Genomic DNA, 15530 nt, shown 5'->3' on the forward strand with positions numbered 1-15530 from the left:
TGGCGCCTTTTCGTGGGCCGCGGCATGACGCTGTTGGGGCGCACTGAGGACAGTCCGCCCCGGTCAACAGTCGCACCGGGAGCAGGGGGCCCCGTCACATGACCGGAGCACAGCCAATAGGAACGCTCTCTCAATGAAATGACCTGTGATTGGTCAAAGTCTCCCATCACAGGCTAGATGTTTTAAAGCCTGAAAACAGAGCCATGAGGAGGAGCAGAAGTCTAGTTATCTCTCAGAACACTTGAATTACAATATGCTGAAAGGTTATTATGGAATTTTTGCCCAATGATGTCAAAAATATACTGACTACTGAAGCTTTAAGACTTTGATTTTGTGTACTAAAACTTGACGCAAGTGCATTTAGGGCGTGTCCAACTCCTCTTTTGCTAGTGAAGTGGCGCATAGTCTGGGTGCAAAGTAAACACAAAGGACAAAGAGGTTGTATTCGGTCTCTTAATTCATCATCGTTGTGTTTTGGGCGTAACAGGAATCAAACAATCATAGTATCATGTACCCATTCCCTTTAAAAGTCAGGTGCGCCTGCACCAGGCGCATTGTTAAAAGGCGGATTTGAGCCGTTTTCTGCTGAGGAAACGGATCTGCTCGTGTGATGCTCGTGAGCAGATGTGTGGTGCTCGGCCGGTGGACCCTCTGCCTCCACCGTCTCCCAATCCTCTGTCCCATCAGCAACTCCATCTGAATGAGCAAATGCACCAATAACTATGGCGTCAAAACAGTCTCATAAATATTCACAAACAAATGTCACATTATGTAACTTGTAAAACACGATGCACAAATAAATGCAGAGTGATTTATATCTGTAAACCTATGTTTGTATCTGTAAGCCTGTATCTGTGCCTCTAATTTACAACTCATATGTCATCACTTGTTCATCAACATCAACAATTTGTGAATCTCCACCTACTTGTGTGGATTCTTTTGAGACTCTTACCGTGCTGTTACACACAAAATCCACAAATACAGGCAGTACGTGACTCGTAAAATGTCATGTGACTTGTGTCTCGTAAAACGCGATGCACAAAGATGTGTAGAGTGATTTGTACCATAAATCTCTTTCTGTGTCTGTGCCTCTGATTTACAACTCATATATCATCATTTATAAATAAACACAAACCGTTAATAACATTCACAAATTTTATGTTAATTTGTGAATCACCAACAACGCTAATGCAACATTTATAGATGGAAGGACATTTAAATACAATTAAAAACAGGCATTAAATATCCAAGACAATAGACAATTAAGACAAGCTAAAATACAACAAGACAGCTATAAAATATGATAAATTAATAAAATTCCATCTAAATATGAAGGTGTATTTGTTCCACACAGGAGGGGGGGATTAGTAAATTGGTCTTTGAACAGCAGTAAAGTGTAGCCTACTTATTCATAATGTAGTACAAGATCGGACAGTGCTTAATTAACCATCAGTCGTATTTTGAAATCAGTTCTTTGACAGAACTGGATTGATGTGATTTGTGAATTCCCGGATCAATAACTCATAACCGAAACGTTGTTAAAACACAAACGAGGGCTCTTTCTAACCGTAGTGAGATAGACAACGAGCTACAACCTCATTTTAATCACAACGAGTCGTCCTCCGAGCTGGACACATTACATTGGTCTCTGTGTGCAGCCGGCTGTGAGACGAGTGGTCAGGGACCGTCTACAAAGTGCAAAAGAGAAAAAGATTCAACAACTTCAGTATTATGCAGTGTAGTACCACCTAAATCACTTCACACATCAAAATTCCTGATTATACTTATTAAACTAATTAAGATATTTTGATACACTACATTATAAAAGTGAAGTTATTGAATATTCTTGCCATTAAAAATTCACTAAAATTATGCAAAAGCATATTTGTCCAAACTAAGTGTTGTAGTACAACTATGGGGAGACCATTGATGTGTGAAGTGATTTTGGTGGTACTACACTGTATAATACTGAAGTTATTGAATATTTTTCTCTTTTCGGCGTTGCACTTTGTAGACGGCCCCTGACCACTCGTCTCACAGCCGGCCGCACATAGAGACCAATGTAATGTGTCCAGCTCAGAGGACTAAAGGCTGGTTGTGATTAAAATGAGCTTGTAGCTCATTGTCTACCTCACTACGGTTAGAAAGAGCCCTCGTTGGTGTTTTAACAACGTTTCAGTTATAAGTTAGTGATCCAGGAAGTTTGAATATGTCAATATCTTTCCAACTTTACCAAAGAACATCATCTAGGGGGGCTCTGTTCAACAGCAATGTGTGGACTGTCAGGAATGATTGGAAGAAATGCTCTATGAAGTAACTTGAGGGAACGAGTTACTAACTTGAGGGCAAGAGAACGTTTTTTCTTTATTTTTCTTTATAAATACTGTTAAACTATCAAAACACTCATTATACACAGAAATACACACAGCCCATATTCAGAAATTGGGTATTTGAAACAAGCCGTTAGGATTTCTGTCCATTTGTGATGTCACAAATATACAATATTTAGACTATTACACTGTTTTAAACGTAAACATTCTAAATATGTCCCAGTTTATTTCCTGTTACAGTGTATGTAAATAACATCAGCTGACAGGAAGTAAACATGGGCTCAAACTGTTGCCTAGCAACGAAATTCTGTTGCAATTCCGTTGCAATTCCATTGAAATGCACTTAAACGGAGCGCTTCAGGCAGAGGGTAAATACGGGTATATTCGGGCAGACAGTATGAGGAAAATACAGTTTTTTTTTAACATTACAGCATGTAAACATATTCTAGTAGAAACACAAAATACAAGTATGAACCTGAAAATGAGCATGATATGGGACCTTTAAGGAGCGTGTTGCACTAATATTAAGAGCTGAGATGTGTAGCTTGTATCAATGGAGACGTCAATGTCCCTCCAGCTGACCATTGAGAAATGACGCGACCTCCAGAGGGTCGGACTCATTCTTCTGTTTGTACTGCGCTTCATGCATTTTAAAACCCTTCTTAACTATAACTATAATGAAAACTATAAATATAACGATGTGAGCATCCACACTGATTAACTATAACGTTCTGTAAACAAAAGGGATATTGATGACATGTTACTGCTGTGTGTTGCACAGAGAAAGACATTAATATAAGGATATAAATAATAATAATAAGAAAACAGTTGAAAAGTAATGGAACAAATTCACCTTCATATTTAGATGGGTTTTGATTTATTTATTATATTTTATACCTGTCTTGTTTTATTTGAGCTTGTTTTAATTGTCTATTGTCTTGGATATTTAATGCCTGTTTTTAATTGTATTTAAATGCCCTTCCATCGATAAATGTTGCATTAGCGCCCCCTATTGGAAAGCGCAGGCTATTCCCTACACTTGTGATGTTTTTCTGAAACACCTGTTGCGCAGTAAAACAGTCAAAAGGATCCACAGGAATCCGTTGAGATTCACACATACTTTACCATTTTAAAATGCTAAATTGGTGATTCACAAATGAACATAAGATTTGTGAATGTTATTAACTGTTTGTGTTTATTTATAAATGATGATATACGAGTTGTAAATCAGAAGCCCAGACACAGAAAGATATTTATGGTACAAATCACTCTACGTGTTGATATGTCATCATGGCATATTGGAATCGGTCTGTAAATGATAAATAGATTATTGGAAGAAGGTCTGGGTGCTTCCTCATAAATACCTTATAGTGAATAAGGAGCTGTCCTTCAAAATTATTCATAAATATTACCCTGTCAATCACTACATGCAGAAATAAAAAAAGACCTTTGCAGATTTGTCATTGATCATATCTTTAAAGACATTATTATGGGAAAATGTGGTGTTTGCTTTCTTAAAAAAAACCAAAAAAAAAACAATATTTTCTTATAATAAATTTCATATGTTTTCTTTTAATCTTTTATTCATAAATATAAATTTAACAATAAATACCATATTTTGTTGTTTTCTTGAGGGATGTTGAGCAATATGTGAAACCACTTTCTCAGAAAAAAGGCTCTTAAGACACTCAAAATATGTATGGTTTCATATTTTTGTTTAGTGTGATATACCCCTAGATCTTTGGTTATTGTTATACTGAATCTGAATTATGTTCTTTTGTTTAATAAACAAAGAAAGTAGAAACAAGTAGCCAACTAGTGTAAAACAACATGACACCGTGGGTTGGTTTTCCTCCTGTCCTCTCCAGCGCCACTGCTGTGGGAAGTGAGTGATGAAGCGAGAGAGAGAGAGAGAGAGCGGCGGTGGCGATGGGAGTGAGTTATGTTATAAAAAAAAGTTAACAGTGTTCGGTTGGTCCGTTCTTGACTACTGTTGAAACATGGCGGTGCAAACATGGCGGACTCAGTGGAGAGGGGTCATGTCTAGAAGGTAACCCACAAACTGCGAAAGTCTCACACATGCACACTTGATTCAGTACAATGACTGCAGCAATGGCAGACTTACCGGGAGCTGTTTCAAATTTTTCTTGTCTCGCCGACTTTGAATCGAATCTGCAGTCGTACCAAGAAAATACAAATATTACCTTTGTTGTTCTAAAAAGTGACACAAATTTTTTAATAACTGGTCAGCTTAAGGTTGGCTAATGAACGTTAGCTAGTTAGTTGGTAATGTTACTTGCTACCAATGTCAGTCTGATCAGTGTTCCACCTGACATAGACTTTACTTGAGCGGGCTGCTCAGGTATATTAATATCCGCGGAAGTATATTAGGCAACCCCTTATTATTTTTTTCCCCTTTCGACAGAACAACGTCATCCGTGATCCATAAACAAGTGAGGGAGCAGATGGACTGGATCCCGGTGATGGCCGACGGACTGCTGCCATCTGCTCCCCCCTTATTAGACTGACAGGCTTCTAGCGACATTATAACACACACACACACACACACACACACACACACACAAGGATCACTCCAGAGCCTGCAGTGATTGTTTTTAAGGAATCTTGTAAGCCATTGTTTTACTGCTTTTCCTCAATAGTGTATTATTTCTCTTCTATACATAGCCTAAAGACAAACACAAGCGCTAGTATAAACAGCAGAAACCCACTGCTGCAGACAGGCAAGTCCTAAAGGGACAAATCATGCTGTTGTGGGCTACTTAGCTATTTACAGTGAACGGTTTTCTGAAAGCTACTGCATGGAACTTTTAACTTGTTATTACACTGTCTCAATTGAATTAATACTGATCCAACCGAAATCAACTCAAAATGAAAGTTCCTCGTACACGTAGTAGCTTTAAATCACCACAGAATAGTCCATTCTGATGGTTGTACAGCCGTGACAACAACTTGGTGACCTGTCATGCTTAAACTACAACACTTCTCGTGGCTCCATGAATCTCACCAGATTTCGCAATTTGTGGGTTACCTTCTAGACACGACCGTGGAGAGGGGACCCGCTCCCTATGAAGATATAAACTGCTCATTCTAAAGTAACGAAGACACAACAGCTTTTATTATCAGGTGATAATACAATAAAGAAAACATACTTATTAATATTATATTCCATTTCTGCCAATAGATCCCCCTGATTGTTTACACACTGGTCCTTTAAACACTTTTTCTACAGCTGTTTATTTATCAAGAATATGTCCAGAACATATCGGATGTCCAAAACTGTCTTCATTCTAAAGACATAAATGTTAAACATTTTATATTTGAAAATATTCAATATGGGGTTATAGTGGAGAACAAAATATAATAATTTGTCGTTAATGTTATTGGTGAAGTACTAAATTACCCCCCTCGATGAATATATTTGTCAATGGATGTCCATACCACAGTCATGGGTAATTACACAGAATGATTAAGAAATTGTGATAAGAAAAATTCAAATGTTATTACATTATAATTATAATTATAATAATAATAATAATAATGATAATAATAATAATAATTATTATTATTATTATTATTATTATTATTATTACTATTATAATTATTATTATTATTATTATTACTATTATTATTGTTAAAATCTGTTCCTCACGAATGTGATTATTAAGGTTGAGATTCAAGTGTTTGATATATGACGGATGATGAATTTATAAATAAAGATTTAAAAAAAACCTTCCGGGTCAAGTCCAAGGCCTATGGAAAGAGGTTGGGACACGGGCGGACATGGCTCATGGGGTTTACGCATGCGCAGTGTAACTGTAGCTGCGGTCGTGCGTTGCGATTGGTTCAATTTCGACGAGTGCAGACCAGACGTTACTGCGCATGTGTAGTACTCCCAAAGTATGACGTGTTGATGACGCGTGACCCAGCCTCTTTGGTCCAGTCTAAATCAGTCCAGCTAGCCTCAGCCCACAGCCACTGTCTGTGGTTGTTTGTTATAATAGATTTACTCAAAAGAAAAGACTCTTGAATCTGATCCAGTCCTACAGGACCGAGGAGACACCGCAGAGACACCATGGCGACCACCATCAGCACTCAGCGGGGACAGGTAACAGAGAGCTGTGTCTTCAGTGTGTTGATCTATGGTGGACGGCTAGGCGGAACTAGCCTCCTCTGGTAACTTTAGTCAGTAAACAGCAACATACCGGAGCACACCGCGCTGACACCATCACCTACCGGTAGAAATACCCGGTAAAGGCATAATAACGAGCTAATGTTGGCTACATTTAGCCAGCATGAGAGTTCCTGAGTCAGTAAACCTCTACAGCAGCTGATGCACGGAGGAAGCTGCGGATGTAAATAACCCGGGTTAGCTATCTGGCTGATGCAGAGAGTTATAAGAGCTGTAGAGACAACAACAAAGAGGAATAATCTCAGTGTGTAAAAGTTCTCTAACTACTGCTAACGGTAGTCCTTGTAGGAGGAGCTGGTCTGTGTCCCCAGAGGAGGGTAAGGTTATTTTAGAGAAGCCAGAAACTGAACTCAAGTACCTGTCAGAAGTCAAAGTACTCATCACAATAAATACTTGAGTTAGAGTACAAGAGTATCTACTTAAAGGTCCCATATCGTGCTCATTTTCAGGTTCATGTTTGTATTTTGTGCTTCTACTAGAACATGTTTGCATGCTGTAATGTTAAAAAAACACTTTTTTTTCTTCATACTGTCTGCCTGAATATACCTGTATTCATGCTCTGTCTGAAACGCTCCGTTTTAGTGCATTTCAATTGGAATTGCAACCGAATTGCAACAGAATTGCGTTGCTAGGCAACAGCTTCGGTCCATGTTTTACTTCCTGTCAGCTGATGTCATTCACATACACTGCAACAGGAAATAAACTGGGTCACATTTAGAATGTTTAAAACCGTGTAATGGTCTAAATATTGTATATTTGTGACATCAAAAATGGACAGAAATCCTGAAGGCTTGTTTAGAACGCGCAATTTCTGAATACGGGCTGTGTGTGTGTTTCTCTGTATATTGAACGCTTTGTTAGTTTAACAGCATTTATATAGCGCTTAAACCTGCTTTATGATATGAAAGACATGAAAAACTCAGCCAAAATACCAGCACACTACTGTCGTCGTCGTCGTCCCCCCCACCCCCCACCCCCCCACACACAAAGACACAGATTAAGTCTATTCTCTTACTGAAAAAGTCAATATCAGATGACTCATTGAGGCTAATAATTGGGAGTTAAGCGGGTGACATTTCATCATGAATGACCTGTTAAATACAGGTGTGTTCACTTTTACCTGTGGAAGACTGCCTGTGGTTGAAGTATATAGGCTAAGTCATGTCCACATAAGGCTGTCTTTTTTTACTTTTCTGTCTCTCTGCAACAGGCTACATGAATGCTTAATAGAGTTGTAAAAGACACAACTGATACTTACATTGTGACAGAAAGCAGGAGTTGTAGTTTTGAGGCATGATATAATGTGTGTGTATATAGTATTAAACTTAGCATTAGTATTAACACAACAGACACACTTACTGCTTTCTGCATTCAGCACGGTTCTCTGATGTACTGACCTCAGACCAGCATGGAAAAAGAGAAAAAAAAGTGAGGCCAAGGAGGCTTTGTCTCATCTGAATATCCCTCTGTAGCCGAAACACCCAGTGAAATGAAATATACAATCCTGTGTCCCTGTGCTAATTGTTCATTTATCTCTACTATGACAAATATATGATCATTATCAAGCTCTTTTTTGTAAAATAATTAGTGAACTGAACATCATAACTTTTTTTATTTGTGATCAAATATAATGAATGAAACAGTATTTAAATGTTTTCTGAATCATTGGATTTACAGAATATGATTTTACAGGGCCTGAAGACGTAAATGTTCAGACGAAGGTTGGGATATGTGTTTATTATTTAATGATAGCAAGTTTTGTCTTTAAGCCTTTTGGGCATCATCTGTAGTAATAATAATGTTCCAAACTGCATAGTTTTAAGTCAAAAACCTTCCCATTTTCTTGGGGGAGGACCCCCAAACCTCCCCCAATTTGTTAAATATTAATAGCTATTTACTGATTGTGTGGGCTAAAACACACTAAAAGCCTAATAATCATTAATACAAATGGGTTTCCCACCGGCTGATACTCCATATCCTTGTGGGAAAAAAACAAAACCACACTCTAACTTATTTCCAGTGTTTCAAATTCTGTTTCCAATTTCTTATTTCCATGATAGTCTCAAAACATTACACTCAGTCATCACATTAATTCATGAACCTCCAAAATGAAAGCATTAAATACATGTGTTGATCAAATTCAAACATACTTTAAAATGAGCAATTCTGATTTCTTTTAGCTGAAACTATCACCAGTAATAGTGGGATGTAGTCAGGTGAAACTTTTTTTTTTTTTTTTAAATTTGCATTTAACGAGGTATTTCAAGTTTTACTGTCCATCTGGCTCAGGTGTGTTTTTTTGTCTTTGCATTGTCAGTCTGAAGTCTCCCTGTCTGTATGTATATGTGTATTCAGGTGTACATTGGGGAGCTCCCCCTGGACTTCCTGCGGATCACTCCCACCCAGCAGCAGCAGCAGGTCCAGCTGGACGCCCAGGCAGCCAGGCAGCTGCAGTATGGAGGCTCGATGGGCACCGTAGGGCGACTCAGCATTACTGTGGTCCAGGTAAGCACAGTTCAGCTTTGCTGTTAGAAATACAGCTGTGTCTCATTTGAATAATTATGCCAATATGGATAATATGATACCTGTACCAATAACATGCACTTTAAGGTATAAAAGCATATTATGAATGACAGTAACTTCTATTTTTTTATATTATCATGCTAGTTAAAGATCCAGGTCCTACTTTGCACATTTGAAATCATCAAACTGTAAATCACCATCCACTGAACACATTGGAACACACGGGCAAGCTGAACTGGGACGGTAGCAATATTGAATGCATCACCTAAACTGAAGCCGTCTTGTTTGTTTTGCTGTATAGGCCAAGCTGGCTAAAAACTACGGCATGACTCGGATGGATCCGTACTGTAGGGTCCGACTTGGCTATGCCGTCTACGAGACGCCGACTGCTCACAACGGAGCCAAGAACCCGCGCTGGAACAAGGTGATCCAGTGCACGGTGCCTCCCGGGGTGGACTCCTTCTATCTGGAGATCTTTGATGAGGTGAGGAGGTGGAGGAGGTGGAGGAGGTCACACAGGTCAGAGTTGTGGATCATCTGATTTGCTAAATATGTACATTATGTATATGGGGACTGTTAGTCTGTCAGATTCAGCTGAATTGCAGCTGAACTTCACGTACACTATAATTAGACAATCGTAAGTTCAGTTATCTAATTTCCTGCTGCAAGTGACAAAAATAGGTACTGTGTTAGTTTTTCAAATTATTGTTATAATCTACTCTTTGTCTGAGGAAAGTCAGAAAATCTTTTACATAAGAGTAGACCTATGCTAAAAGTTATAGGCCACTTGGAATTTCGATTAATGAATTCATTAAACTAAAGCATGTAAACAACCTGTACACTTTTTTATAAGCAGTAAATGTAACTTAAAAGTGTGTCTTCTCACAGTTTACCTCCGATATCAATAATCCATAAAGACATACATTACTGGCCTCAATAAAACTACTGTGGGAATTGTTCTTACGGCTGTAACGTTAATGTTTTACATTTTTCATTTTTTTGTGACTCTTATTTATAACTTCAGGTAATTCCCATGTTGTAAACCTGACTGCTGACAAACGAGGAAACCACTGTTCCCCTTTTCATGTAACAGACTTGTGGAATTCACAACTCAGTCTGCAAGATGATCGATAACTGTGGTGGTTGATAAAAGTGGATTAAAGGCAGTTGTGGTGCCCTGTAAATGTATATTACACAGCTCCTATTGGTTCACTCTCAGATGACAGTTCAGCCTCCATAACATCACACATAGCTGAATGGTGGAGGTAATGAATTGCGTGTATTGTCATTACTGTAGGCTGTAGTGCAGGGGTGGGCAAACTTTTTGGCTCAGGGGCCACAATGAGTTTTAAAATTTGACAGACGGGCCGGGCCAGTATCAGATGGATGGAGAGTGTTTGTGTGAACTAATATAAATTACAAGTAAAAGCCATTAACTAAAAAGTAAAGACAACTTACATTTAATTTCAGTGGGAACACTGTTGTTGGTCACCCTTTTTTGCCAGTGCATCAAAGTTTGGTGTCAGTTTGGTTGTGGCAATTCTAAACCAATCCCACCTACTGCGCACAGAGGTTTAAGGGAAAAACAGTAATTTATGAAAAAAGAAAATGAAAACGCCCTTTTAAACACGAGGGGGAACACAAGGCAAAAACCTTGGCTAAATAAAAAGTGCCCAAAGGTAGATTCGAACCCCGGCCTGCCCCGGTAAGAACACCCGCTCTACCGGGTGAGCTATAACACACAGTGTTCTCGCACATAGGAAGAAGAATGGGATCATTCAAGGTGAAGACCGTGGTGACGGTCAGAGTGAGGTCGAAATAGAGCTCAATTTTTTAAATAAGGGCTATTGGAGTGTTTGTACTGGGGAGTGGGATCAACTGAAACGCCGGGTATTGCAGGAAAAAGGCAAAATGAATGGTCTTTACTATAATTTGGACAGTTTTGTACCAATATTCGACGGGCCGGATTAAAAAAAGCGTATACGGCCCGCTGGCCGTAGTTTGCCCATACCTGCTGTAGTGGGACAGACAGGCTGAGTGGACTGGTTATAGTGGGACAGACAGGCTGAGTGGACTGGTTATAGTGGGACAGAGAGGCTGAGTGGACTGGTTATAGTGGGACAGACGGGCTGAGTGGACTGGTTATAGTGGGACAGAGAGGCTGAGTGGACTGGTTATAGTGGGACAGAGATGCTGAGTGGACTGGTTATAGTGGGACAGACAGGCTGAGTGGACTGGTTATAGTGGGACAGACGGGCTGAGTAGACTGGTTATAGTGGGACAGAGAGGCTGAGTGGATTGGTTATAGTGGGACAGACGGGCTGAGTGGACTGGTTATAGTGGGACAGACGGGCTGAGTGGACTGGTTATAGTGGGACAGAGAGGCTGAGTGGACTGGTTATAGTGGGACAGAGAGGCTGAGTGGACTGGTTATAGTGGGACAGACGGGCTGAGTGGACTGGTTATAGTGGGACAGAGAGGCTGAGTGGACTGGTTATAGTGGGACAGAGAGGCTGAGTGGACTGGTTATAGTGGGACAGACGGGCTGAGTGGACTGGTTATAGTGGGACAGAGAGGTTGAGTGGACTGGTTATAGTGGGACAGAGAGGCTGAGTGGACTGGTTATAGTGGGACAGAGAGGTTGAGTGGACTGGTTAATGCTAATGACAGAGCAACAGCTTCATGAAAATCTGTTTTGTTTCTTCCATCTTGCATGTGTGTATGAAGTGATCTCACGAGCATGAACTTTGTTTGTCTTCATGTGTTTCTGCCGCTGTGCCATCCAGAGAGCGTTCTCCATGGACGACAGGATAGCATGGACTCATGTCACCATCCCTGAAGGCCTGAGGGAGGGCAGCGTGGTGGACGAGTGGTTCAGCCTCAGCGGCAGGCAGGGCGATGACAAGGAGGGCATGATCAACCTGGTGATGTCTTTCGCTGTGAGTAGTATTTATACAGACACCCTGTCAGACACACTGAAAGTGTTCATCTTCTTCTCGTCCTGCGAGACAAAGTGTCCGTATGGATGTACATTTAACATCACTCCCAGGTAGGGATGTTAATAGTTAACCGTTTAACCGCTAACCGTCATTAAGAATTTTAACCGATTAATGCTATCGGTTAAAATAAATATTAATAATGAATTAAAAAGAGCAAAACTCAGAGGAGCTTCTTGTCACTTTAAGGAGAATAGCTGGTCCAGCTTAACAGCCCACCTTAAGGAAGTCTGAGCCGGAGTTTCTAGATACAGGAAGCTGGCTCGGGTCTTGAGCTGAGGAGTCGTAGCATTTATTCACCGACAAATAAACTGTACACACACTGCACTGTTACGTTCACAGCTAAAACGCTAACGGCAATCCCACACTCACCGCCGCCACACACGGTCTGTCGGACACTCGCTATCACAGCTGACAACCTCACAGCTAAACTAAATGGTGCAGGGAGACTCACTGGGAAAGTGGCTGCATGCTTCCACGACAACACACGCAGCACCGTGGCTGCTAACTTTCCTGGACGGGTGAACTTGTGTGTGGGCTTTCCACAAGGATATGGAGCAGCCGACTTTGGGGCATGGGAAAATGTATCGTCTGTCAGTAAAAGCCCAATATCTGTGGTTTCATCTGGCACATTCTAATGCCACTGTTCCAAAGCTCCAAACAGACGCAGCATACGCTAGGCAGCCATCATGCGCACGCGACGAAACTACGCAACTCGTAGTTAAAAGCAAGTATATCTCCTGCTTTAGAGATGGCTTTGTTGTAAAAAAGCACAGTGTAAATAAAGATAATTCATTCATTTGCTCATTCTGTACGGTGTATAAAGAAAATGCAGCACTTTCACAGCTGTCCGTCTGACAGGATGATACTTCTGTTAGTTGGATTCAGTCGAAAACTTTGTCTTAAACACCGCAACGTTTTTGTGCGAGATAAGAGTGTACATCACAAGGGATCTAAAATGGACTAATACATATATCATATAAACTCGTCACATACGGATGCTTGGTCAGCACCACTTGGCGTCACTTATTAACACACTGGCTACCCCTCTGATTATTGCATTATGAGCTTTCATTTACATTTAAATGATTACATTATGTGTATTTATTACATTATGAGTTGCTACACGCACTACGCTCTGTATCAGTGGGCCCGTAGAGCAGGAACAGTAGCCTTTAACCCCGCCTCCCAGACCCTCAACCTGGGGCTCATTCACATGAACAGCAGCACGGAAATCACTCTGGATTCAGCTATTAGTGCATTTTACAACTTTTAGGACCTAATGATTGAAGGACTATTAGAGTGTCCGTAGAGAGGAGTTGATTTACCTAAAAAAAAATATATATATATATATATCCGCTGAGTTACAGACGTCTCTTTCTCAATGTAAGCCTACGGGAAAATATAATGTAAAATTAAAAAAATGAAACCTATGCTCCTGAGATATCATATGGTAAAACACAGCCAGTACCAGCTGTAAAGCTCTTTGTTGTCTCTGTCTCTTTTTGCCAGTCCTTACCAGCAGGGATGATGACTCAGCCTGTGGTCCTAATGCCCTCTGTGTATCAGCAAGGAGTGGGATATGTGCCCATTGCAGGTCAGACACACACACACACACACACACACACACACACACACACACACACACACACACGCACACACACACACACACACACACACACACAGCATGTGAACACAGATTAATGTAGAATTTCTTCTTTTGTCAAGTCTGAGAAAATAACCCCGATGATGTCATAGTGATGTCATGAGGTATATTGCACATTGGAATACTGATGCATTTCTCCATGTTTATTTCCATATTTCTGCTACGTCAAAGCTAGCTCCTTCATCAGCAGTGTGTGTCCTGTGTTGCTTATAGGAGTGCCTGCGGTCTACAACCAGGGACCGGTCTACAACCAGGGACCGGTCTACAACCAGGGCATGGTGCCCATGGCGATGCCAGCAGCTGTGCCAGCTGTTGGGGTCCAGGAGCCGGTGTGCAGCGAGGAGGACCTGAAGGCTCTGCAGGACATGTTCCCCAACCTGGATAAGGAGGTGGTTCGCACCGTGCTGGACGCACAGCAGGGCAACAAGGACGCTGCCATCAACTCTCTGCTGCAGATGGCCGAGGAGCTCTAACTGCAGAACACAAGCTCCCACACACACTCACATACACACTCACACACACACACACTGCAGCCATATCTGAGCTCCCAGGACTCCTGGTAGCCACAGAGATCTGTTTCCTTCCCCTCTATTGACTCCTGGTCTTAAGATGATATCAATGGCAGATGTATTTTGGGAAATTCATGTCAGCTGATCCCAGGGTTTGATTTGCACTGTTTTGAGTTGTATAGAGTCGAGTTCAGAGTCCATCTTCTGTTCATGTCGATGTTGTTATTAATAGTGTGCGTAGAACACGTCTGTAGTAAACCTGCAGTGAACTTCTACCGTTTCATATGTAGCTGTCAAATGTTCAGTGCATCCAAAATCTGACACATATATAATTACGGATGTATTAAATTCTATAGAATTCTATATATGGTGATGAGAGAATGAATGCAAAGTCATCTTTCACAGTGATAACTAATTATTTCTTCGCAAAGCAAATCCGTTTTCAATCAGTGGAGGATGTGAAGAGTGCTAAAAACAAAAGTAAAATCCTGTGGAGTAACTTTTTTAAAATAATGTAGAGTTTTGACGAAGACGCAGCGTGAGCGTGAGGAGAATGAAGATGTTCCCTTTCCTGATGAAATCAGGATGTTTGAAGCCCAGCAGGATGTTGTCTGAACTTTTGAGACCGAAATACTTCAGCTGAGTTGTCTACAGTGACTCGGGTAAAGTGGAGACCTGAACAGTAATTCAGTCCATGTTTAATGAGTTAAATAGTATCACGAGGGGACGCGCCGCTTCCCAGCATTGGACGCTTGGTGGGCTGCCACTAGACACAACACACTCTGCTCCTGATTGGACGAACGCTTTCCCTCCAGTGGGCTGCTGCTCCCAGCTTTCAAACCGGAAACAACATGGAGGCTCGTTTGGAAACTATCTTCTCTTATTTCACGAAAATAGTTCACCCCAAATGTGCTTCTGAAAAGATTTGAGGCGAGAAATAAGCCGTGCAGTTGCTGAATCTGTCTTTATTTTGGATCTACAATGTTTTATTTTAAAAGATTCTCGGGAGTTTCGAGAAGCGGCGAGTCGCGTCGGACGCCCGTGATTTGCATAAAGTAGACTAGCGCTCAACTTTATGCAAATGAGGAACGGCTCTCGAATCGCGCCGCCACGCTACCAGAATGCATTGCACGTCTACTTAATGCACGGGCGTCTCTCGATTCTCTCCCGAGAATCTTTTAAAATAAAACATTGTCGATCCAAAATAAGGACAGATTCAGCAACTGCACGGCTTATTTCTCGCCTCAAATGTTTTTAGAAACACATTTCAGTGAACTATTTTCGTGAAATAAGAGA

The 15530-nt window shown here is 40.8% G+C and overlaps 2 protein-coding genes and 2 long non-coding RNA genes across 4 annotated transcripts in view; all 4 read left to right on the top strand.

Moving 5' to 3' along the window:
- The window catches only part of LOC141760621 (uncharacterized), a 56921-nt gene extending 55767 nt beyond the window's left edge, over positions 1–1154 (top strand). Inside the window, exon 2 of the long non-coding RNA XR_012592408.1 lies at positions 212–1154. This is a non-coding gene — a long non-coding RNA (uncharacterized LOC141760621). The remainder of the gene's footprint in view (positions 1–211) is intronic.
- Positions 1–4772, top strand: part of LOC141760353 (CUGBP Elav-like family member 1) — a 60763-nt gene extending 55991 nt beyond the window's left edge. Inside the window, exon 16 of the mRNA XM_074623082.1 lies at positions 4756–4772. The gene's annotated coding sequence lies outside the window, so the exon portion shown is untranslated. The remainder of the gene's footprint in view (positions 1–4755) is intronic.
- The window catches only part of LOC141760622 (uncharacterized), a 210709-nt gene that overhangs the window by 193411 nt on the left and 1768 nt on the right, over positions 1–15530 (top strand). The window lies entirely within an intron of this gene.
- Positions 6290–14597, top strand: tollip (toll interacting protein). Its single transcript, XM_074623407.1, has 6 exons — positions 6290–6456; positions 8896–9045; positions 9365–9547; positions 11850–12002; positions 13572–13656; positions 13939–14597. The coding sequence occupies exons 1-6, from the start codon at positions 6424–6426 to the stop codon at positions 14196–14198; spliced, it is 864 nt and encodes a 287-aa protein (XP_074479508.1). The 5' UTR covers positions 6290–6423; the 3' UTR covers positions 14199–14597.

Source organism: Sebastes fasciatus, chromosome 2, assembly GCF_043250625.1.
Source record: "Sebastes fasciatus isolate fSebFas1 chromosome 2, fSebFas1.pri, whole genome shotgun sequence".
Classification (NCBI taxonomy): Eukaryota; Metazoa; Chordata; class Actinopteri; order Perciformes; family Sebastidae; genus Sebastes; species Sebastes fasciatus.